General features: G+C 38.3%; 1 protein-coding gene across 1 annotated transcript; it reads right to left on the bottom strand.

Moving 5' to 3' along the window:
- Positions 1–1,626: 1,626 nt before the first annotated feature.
- LOC146360643 (G-protein coupled bile acid receptor 1-like) lies at positions 1,627–6,575 on the bottom strand. The gene is made up of 2 exons (XM_084921955.1): positions 6,344–6,575; positions 1,627–3,374 (listed from the first exon to the last, which is right to left on the bottom strand). Exon 2 carries the CDS (start codon positions 3,042–3,044, stop codon positions 2,019–2,021), a length of 1,026 nt encoding a protein of 341 aa, XP_084778081.1. The 5' UTR covers positions 3,045–3,374; positions 6,344–6,575; the 3' UTR covers positions 1,627–2,018.
- Between the last annotated feature and the right edge of the window lie 3,157 nt (positions 6,576–9,732).

Raw genomic sequence — 9,732 nt, 5'->3', positions numbered from 1 at the left:
CCTGCCAGGTACTCTCCGAGCACTAGTAGAATTGCAAAAAGTAAGACAAATGGGAAATGGAGACTATTTGCATTCAAGTAAAAGTTACACCTCATGTGGGCTCCAGCACTGAGGCAGAATATTTATTTTGAAAGCAAATGATTACTGTTTCCAGTTTTCATTAAACCTTTTTGAGTTTTACTACTGTTTGGCTAGTAGTTAGTGAGGGTTTGCATACAAGTAACAAGGTTTTTGGTGCAGCACCCTGAATGGAAGAGTCGCGTCATCTCCATTCACTCCAACGGACCATTTTTTACAACAACAGTGGACCGTGGAGCCTCACAATAGTGCCAGAAGTTAGCAACATACGCTGGCCGTACCGTCAAAATATAGCTGCACAGAAGATTGGGATATACTTTTTAAAGGTAAGATGTTTAAAAGTAAAATTCCATGCTGTCAGTACACTCTGATAAAATTAACTTGTGCCATACAATGCATGCCTAATATATTGGTAGGTCTACCAAAACATTAGGAGATTTAGATGCTGTAAAAATCGACGGCCTGTCACTTGATTTAAATTTGCTGCGAAGCACAGCTGGAACTATTTGAAGTCTCCTTGTATCACATGACAATTCTAACCATAACCTCTCTGACACAACTTACTCAATGGCTCTACCTCTTTGTTACCAGTTTTACCTAGTGATTGCTAGCAATCTTGAAGAACCACTTGGCAACCAGTTAGAAAATTCTGTTTCTGACGACTTGACAGATGATTGATCACTAAGTTCATTATGTCATGAGAGACAACTACAAGGTTGAGACAATTTTGACAAACAGCTACATGCAGCTACATGCTAGCTGTGTGCTAGGCTACAGCTAATTTGAATAACAAAACTGAACCACAATGCTGTTGGAACATTTTTAAAAGGAACTATCTGAGAAATAATTTGCTGTACTAACACCCCATCCAAGAAGTTTGTTCTTTAGTTTTGGTGGGTGAATTTGTTGCACTTATTTTAGTGAATATATGTATCTGTGTGTTGGAACTGTAAAGTCTACAATTCACCTTACTTACCAGATTTGCTAGCGTTAGTTGATAACCTAGCAAACCACAATCTCGTTCAAAAATGTTTTCTTCTGTATGGAAAAATGTGCATCTTTTTGCGATTTTTTATTATTAATGCTGAAAGACACCAGTCACTTAAGGTTAGGAAAATTCAGAATACTTTAAGAATATAATGGAATTGTGCCAATTTAGAAAGTCCAAGCAGAACACCAAAACTGTTTGTCCAAAATGCACGTAAAAGGCTTTCAGAGGAAATGTTTATTCTAAAGTTCTAAGAGGTAACGTAAGAGGTTCACCTATAGTTTCATTTACATAAGCAGAACATATTTGTACATGCACAAAAACTAAGATTTCTATGAAATAAAAAAAACACAGAGTCATTGTCTTTATATTAGTAGTGCCTTACTTCTGTGTCATTCTAAACTCCATAAAATACTAAAAAGCGGATGTATTTCTGGGCGAAAAGTTACCTTCTTCATCTTTGTGAGCTCAATTTGTAATATTTAACATAAGTCAATTTAAATACCAGTGGAAAAATCTGTGAAAAGTTATCATATGAGGATAGTTTTCTCTTTAAAAAAAAAAAAAAAAAAAAAAGTCCTGCAAAATGTCTATTACGGACTAGGTCCTGTTTTTTCAAGATGGTTAAAATTCCTTCCAGAACTTAATCTGCAGAATAGCAAAACTGAGCACTTTATTCACTTTTATACTTCTTTATTCTTATTTGGTTCCAGTCTTCATCTTTCTAGTTACCTTTGCTAATACATGGATATGCCTAACAATGGTAAACTTTAAGAAACTGACACTTCAAAACCTAGAAGTAATAGTGGTAGAACATTAGGGGACTTGATAAATAAGTGTCCACACAGTCCATGTAGATGTGGGGGGTTTCTGCTGTAGAGCCATATTTCTTATTTCTCTTTCAGCTTTCTGTAGAATATATTCATACATATTTAGATAAACCAGTATCATTTCAGACTGTGGCTTCCTCTGATGCCTGTGTCCTTGGCCTCCACCTGTCTCTGAGTTTCTGGAGAAGTTTTAACGCAGGTTCTGTGTATTGCCTGTTGGCCAAGCCCAGCACAATCGGCACTACAGCCATGCTTCCGATACCAGTGCAGGACAGCACAATGTGAGTGGTAGAACTCCGCTTGGGGTCGCTGACCACCAGTGCTATGGAGACGTGCATGTAAATGAGGTAGGGAACCCAGCAGGCGAGAAAAGTCAGCGACACTGCTACCACGCAGCGCGTGTACCGCAGGTTCAGCTTTTGCTCCTGGTCAGAGGCCTGACTTCCTCGCTCCACCGAACGATGGAGGCGGCATATGTCCTTCAGCTGGCCTCGGGTGATCCACAAAACATGGCCGGTCATGGCGGCGATGGCCAGAATAGCAGGTAAAACAAGTCCATACACCTCCAGGAAGATAAATGCATTGGGGAACACCCTCCTGTACGAGCAACAGCTGGTTGTATTTGCTAAGCAGTTTGAAAATGCCGTTAAATTTTGGGTACTTTCACAGCAGCTGTTAAAATCTGACCCTGTCCAGTTATTCCAGCCAAAGGCAGGTAGGGATGCATACAAAAGTGCCGGAGTCCACACCACAAGCAGCGTTAAGGGAAAACTGCGATGCATCCACAGGTTACTGTAATGCAAGGGGTCAATAATGCATATGTAGCGCTCATAGTGAACCATTACCAGGTTGAAGAGGAACGCCAAGAAGAGGAAATTTGGGAACACGTGAGCCACCAGACAGGAGCTAAAACTTAAATGCCTGTTTAGACCCATCAGCGGTATGAACGGCAGTGCCACGCCCGTACACAAGTCGGCTACTAACAGGCTGAGGAAGAAGTAGTTGGGCGTGTTGTGGAGTTGGCGGTTCCAGGAGATGCCCAAGATGATGACGAGGTTGGCCAGGATGATGGAGGTCGACAGGGGAATGGTGATGATGTAGATGAGTTGCTCTTCAGAGAGCAGAACAAAGGAGTCGTCAGAGTCCATCGTTAGTCTTTATAAACAGATATCTGCATATGAATATGCAGACTCTGTCAGCAGGGGAAAAGATTTTTGGTATAAGCTGCTCGTAGTTTGAATACCACTGACCAGTCTTGTGTAAGCAGGACTGGATTGCTTTCAATTAAACAGTCCACTAGGAGACCAATGTCAAAACCACCTCTTATCATATATCAGCAAGTTAGCATTTTAAGCTTAATTCACACTGAGAGTTTGCCCCATGAGGTTTACTCAAACTAGCTAACGGTTCCCAGATTGACCGATTGTAGGTGACTTCCTTCAACTTCCTCTCATCTGCAGCCACCCTGTCAAGGTACCCTATAAGGAATGAGAAACAATGATAGTATAAGCAGAGGAGACCACAAAAACTGAAAAAAAAAAGGTTAGACGTGAGAGTTACATGTCTGATGTCAGTTAAGAGCATCTGCTAACCTATCTGGAGTACATGCGGTTTGTTATTTGTGGAGAAGCATAAGGAGGCTTAAAAAGGGAAAGAAATGCAGGTGAATAAAGATCAATTATTAACAATTTGGTTCCTTTTCTGGTTTCAGAACAGGAAGAGAATGATGCCTGAGCACTGAGTAGATAAGGATTAACTGTAAAAAAGTGTAAGACCTACTAGAAACAACATAAAATAAGTTCAAAAGCAAAACTAAGCAGAATTTAACCTAACTATGATAACAATAAACAACAACCATGCCTTGTTAGTCTTGCACAACAGTGTATTGTAAGAAAAATGATTTAAAAGTTTCTCATTTGTTTTACAGTGACACAGTTTTAGTGCCTTAAAGCAAGACTATGTGTCTTAAACTTGTGAAGTAAGACCTAAAAGTTATTTCAAGCTTTTAACCAGGTCATTTGAGCCTACGTGGTCACCACTAGGGCTGGGCCATATTATACCTTGGTTTTCATCTGTCAGACACCCACCAAAGCAAAAATTTTTGTTGAACATGCAAGCGGGCCGTGGGGGCAAAGGGAGGAAACACCACAAACCTATTTCATCATTTGAACCAGAATCACTTGTTGGAGTACAACAAAGCTGTTAAAGCACGTGAAGAAACGTCCGCTTCAACTAGCGCGGTGGTGAGACCAAAGAAACAATCGGCGTAGCTTTAAATAGCTGCACCTAGGACTGAAAAAGAAAACATTTGGAGATTACTATTTTATTGCTGTCAGCGTGACGCTAACGCCATAACTGCATTAACGGGGCAAATCTCTGTTAACGAGTTACCGCGGATTGCCCCGTCCATGGGGCTGAACGGCGTCAACGCGTTAACGAGCTAACCGCGCTAACGCGCTGAGGCCTAAAATCCTTTCATTTTCTCAAAAAGTCAACAGTGGGCCTTATAGATGAATTCTGGTTGTGCTTACTGACCTTGAACCGATTTTATGTGCTACACGGCGCTCAGAAACCTTTCAAAAAATGTTTTGGTACGACTTTGCTAAGCTACGAGGCCGCACCGCTTGATGGATTGTTGGAGCATTACAGTTACTGAGGAGCCTCGCGGAGTGATACGTACTCTGCTTCAACGTAATATTACTGTATTGAGTGTGTATAAGGACCATAAATGGCACCTGTAAGAGACACGGTTACAAAGAGGATTTCAAACTCCAGGCTGTCAGTCACGCAGTAGAACCTGGGAACAGAGCAGCTGCTTGTTATTATGCTCAGCGTCTGTTAGTTTACATTTTGACTGCACAATTGTGAGCTTTTTGTTATGCACAAAAACAACATTGTTTTCTTTTGTTTATGGAGCATTATTATTTAATAAATGCGGATCATTTATTTCTGAGTAACTGTTTCATGTACATCTACGCTGTATGTTAATAAATGTGCCTGTGTGAGATTTGGGACACAGCTTTGACTAAGAACTCTCTTTTTGTTCGTACTTTCTGGCTTTAAAAATATCGAGATATATATCGTATATCGCCATCCAGCTAAAGAATATCGAGATATGAATTTTGGGTCATATCGCCCAGTCCTACTGCATCTCTAATGACAAAAGTAGCAAATGCTGGGAGGAACTAACTAATGCAGTGATGCATTGTTTAGCCAGGGATATGATGCTCATTCAGCATGTGGAAAGAGAAGTCAATTATATCGTCAGTTATATTGTTATCGCAAATTTTTAAATATATATCATGATAAATATTTTTGGCCATATTGCCCTGCCCTAGTCACCACAAACCTCCAGAGGCAACTCGGGCCTACTGCAAATAATGTGGTAAAATTGAAATTGATTTATTCCCTCTATGGAGGGCCGATGAGGAATTTGGTCTCAAGGACCAAGGAAAAGTCGGAACGAAAACAGACGGAATGAAAATCGGAGCACATTTCAATCAGATGAAGTTGACAAGAAAGTGACAAAGTGGAAAAGGAAATTAGCGTGAGTACACGCTGTGCTACATTCAGCGCGCTTGCTATTTATATTCAGATCTAGAGATCGCATTTTTCTCTCGTATGAGTGAGCAGCTGAGTTAGACGGGCAGTCCGACAAAGTGGTTTACATTAAAAAAAAAAACCTCACACACAGCAAGTTAAATGAGCAAGAAAAACGCCGACAGCTGTAGCCTGCAATGCTGGATACCAGGCACATGTCATTTAATAATTCATCAGCTGGGACTCTGCAGTTACAACAGCTTTTGTGTGTATTATAATTCACAGAGTGATGCATATCCTGTCACAGTTAGTTTATAGTCAGGGGAAATGTGCAGATTCTCACAGTGACCTACAATAAACCACACCTATGTGCTGCACGCATGTTTTATATCACCCGGTTTAAATCCTTTGAAAATAAAGGTGTTATAGCCGTTCAAAACAGGAGCATTTTCTATAACCGTCCAACACTTTTTATACAGTTATGCACTTTATGTATGACACATGAATGTTTCCAGCATTCATATACATGTAAAAAACTCGGTGATGGGACTTTAATGGTATCAAAGTCCTGTTACAGTCTTAGCAAACAGTGTCTTTAAAAGGTCTTAAAAGGCGAATACACAAAAACACATTGATTTTTTTTAACAACATCGCCTTAATGTGATGCTTTCTGAGAAGCTTTGAGGGCTTCTTGAAATTATTTTTCAAGTCGTTTTCCAGAGCTTTAAAAAGTGCTCGGGAGCAAAGCCAGTCATGCACAAAATAAAACTGTGTTGTTTTAAACTGTAGATTTTTAATGGAGAAAAATATTAGATCACATCAGAACAGCATTGTCAGCAGATAACATGTCAGTACATAAAATATGTTTCTGAAACAAAAAAAACAAAAGCATCAATAAAGCCTTTACCTTTTTGTGATGAATAGTCCAGTCATGTATGTTTGTGAGGAGAATTTAAAAGTCCACTCTCTTCTTCTGGTAACTTATTATTTCTCCTTCGTATCATACCCAGCAGCTATAAACACTAACGAGATCCACCATAAACTACTTTCTTTACCCTTTAAGATCTCTTCAGTGAACCTGACCCCAGCAGCCTTTGCAAAACCTAACCACAAACTAAAAAAGAGGCAGAGTGAGCAGCCAAGTGTGTGGCTTCCTCTCTGATACTTTAAAGGGGAAGTGCCCTCTAAAAGGAGGAGGCGGCAGTTATGCTAAAAGTGTCTTTTCCTGAGGCGGAGCTGCTGAGGATGAGGCCCTAGAGCCCACTAACCGTTGACCAACTAATTCAATTTTTTGTTGGCCCTAACATTAATCAGCCCAGATATTTTGCTCCACTGTTCATGAATGAAAGAGGATAACACTGTTATCACTGCAACCTTAAAAAGATAAGAACATTCCAGGTTACTATCAGCCGGCATGGCATGTGAACCACCTCCATTTTTCCATTTCAGCTAAAGCAAATAAGGAAATTAAATCAGTTTCTTTTATATATCAATTTATAACTTTATACATATCACTTTTATTTTTTGACATACACCTGGATTATCTCTTCGTGCTTTGTGATACTCTTTAGTTAAATAACCTGCAGTTAGCAGAATAACAAAAATCTGTTTTTTAATATTATTATTATTTAATATTTATGTGCTTTAAAAAGACGCTCTATCTATATGATTGAGATCTGGTAATTGTGGAGGTCATTTGATTATACTGAAATCTTTTTCATGTTGAAGAAACCAGTTTGGGATCATCTGAGCTTTGAGACATGGCACGTTATCCCGCGGAAGTCATTAAGATTGTGGTCGTAAAGGGATGGACGTGGTCACCAGTATTACTCAGGTAGGCTGTGGCACAGTTGATACTAATGGGTCTAAAGCATGCAGGGAATATATCACTGCACCATTACATCTCCAGTTATCTGGATGGAGTCATACTTAGAAGATGTTTTTACCAAATCTGAACGTCACAGCAAAACCTCATCAGGCCATGGATCGTTTTTTTGGTCCTCTATCGACCAATTTTGATGAGCCTGCGTATAATTGTATCATCAGATTCTTGCATTTACCTGACAGGAGTGGTAAGTAGTATGGTCCACTGTTTGCTGTTGTAGCCCATCTGTTTCAAGATTTGAAATGTCGTCCATTCAAAGATGCTCTTCTACAAATGTTGCTTGTAGCAAGTGGTTAGATTTACCTTCTTTTCGGTTCAAAGCAGTCACACCATTATCCTTTGACTTCTGACGTCAGCAACACATTTCCCCATGAGAACTGTTGCTCATTCTATAGTTTCTCTTTTCAGGCCATTTTGTTGCTAGAGATGATTGTGTGTTGAAATCCCAGTATATCAGCAGTTTGTAAAATATTCAGAACAGCCCATGTGGCACCAACAACCCATGTCACATTTAAGTCATCTAAATCACCTTTCTTCCTGACACTAAGTTTAAACTTTTGCAGGTGGTCTTGATTATGTCTACATGTTTAAGTGTATCGATTTGCTGCCATGTGATTGGCTAATTAAGGATGTGCATTAAGGAGCAGCAGAACTAATGTACCTAACAAAGTGGCCAGTGGTGAAAATCATATTCACCTTGTAAATAAAAAGTTTCCAACAAGAAGATATAGTTTCAGCCAGTCCTAACAGCCAGATGCACTGACCAACAGGAGAATTGTGTTAACTTTAATGGTATGAAATAGCTATATTCCTATTGTTTTCAGTATAACGAACCATACGTTGAACTTATTTTTATTTGATATAAGTTTTTTTTTATTGCTGCTCAAAAACAAGAGACAAGTGTTTACATTTCTGTTTCCTTTCTTTTGTAAAGCGACACAAACAGATCATTTTGTCACGTTTCTGTCATGGTACCTAGCAGTGCCATCAGTCCTTGTAAGTAGGTCAAAACAAAAGGTAAAATAAGATGATGTGACCTATATGTACAATAGTGTATACAGCAGAATTCATAACAGCTGTCACACATGTACAATATTCAAACACAGTGGTGGATGGAAGGCCAGAAGTGACCTGCTTTATTAGCCAAACACAGAGTCCTCCTTCCCTTCTACTTTTGTGCAGACCTACGGTTGTATTGATGGACGAGCTCCAATCAGATAATGGGTTTTAAACACAAATGTTCCTGAGGCCGGGACATCTGGAGAGACACTACACAGAGAGGACAAGAAAGCACAACATCTTCACATAACAAATGAGAAGATGGTGCATCCTGGATTTCTCGGAAAACCAGATCCTACTCAACATTAAATCAGTGATCTACTGGTTTATTATTATATACAATGGAAGAATGTAATGTGGTCGGGATAATAGTGCCCAGCTGGCTTCTGTGGAACTTTTCTGTTTGTTTTGTCACTTTTTTTTTCACATCTTCCACTTTCTATCATTTTTTTCACTTAACATTTATTTAGAATTATTTTAACAACATACAAAAAAGGCCTGTTATTGACATCATTTTAAAAGCTCTGTTTCTTATGAAGTCAGTTTTTTGTAAAAGAGTTCTATTACTAACCCAAAATGCAATTACTATACATTTTTGGATTACCATAAATTATATTACATAAATATGTCTAATTCTCTGAACCACACAAACAAACAAACAAAATTGTAAATCGTGATATAATAACAATGTGCAGCGACACTTTAGCTAGCTGAGTGATGGTCAGGCTAAACCCATTCAATACTTTCATGTTTAAAATACTTTTAACTCAATTTTAAATCTTCACTATAGAAACTCACTTTGTTATACCACATGAAACACCTACATATTAATGATACTGTTAAAATAAAAGTAACAAAGCTAACGACTCTACCTTAGCTAAAAGCTAGCCTTGCTTGGTAAGTATGTGAACTGTCATAGAATACCAAGAATTTGCATATTTTAATATGCATAATTTATCAATGAACTATTCATATATAATTTACATAAATACTTTAGAAATCTGTTAAAAACTTAAAACTAAAACATGCATCGTTACTTATAAGTCAAATAACAACGTGAATATTTATTTTAATACCCAAATTTGAGCAGGTTTAATCATGCATAACGTTCACAACTAAAATTATTCTTCCTGTTCACCAATCTAATAAATAACTGTAATTTGGCATCTTAATCAAAGATAATAATTTTCTTTATAATTTTTTCTTCTTTTTTATGAAACGGTAAATTTGAAAATTCATGGATAGCAACAAGAATTATATCTTGTAACATTTAAATTAAAATGCTTGCGCATAGTGGTGAATTACAAAAAGATAAAATGATTTTGTTCATTACCAATATTGTTAATTTAGGG

The sequence above is a fragment of the Perissodus microlepis genome, chromosome 23 (assembly GCF_051167445.1).
Source record: "Perissodus microlepis isolate ML-2025 ecotype Zambia chromosome 23, ASM5116744v1, whole genome shotgun sequence".
NCBI lineage: Eukaryota > Metazoa > Chordata > Actinopteri > Cichliformes > Cichlidae > Perissodus > Perissodus microlepis.
Note: the sequence above shows the minus strand (reverse complement) of the source record. Positions and strands in the feature narration are given on the sequence as shown.

Bases quoted from the DNA above. Each gene is read 5' to 3' on its own strand.
- LOC146360643 (XM_084921955.1), bottom strand. From the start codon at position 3,044: ATGGACTCTGACGACTCCTTTGTTCTGCTCTCTGAAGAGCAACTCATC.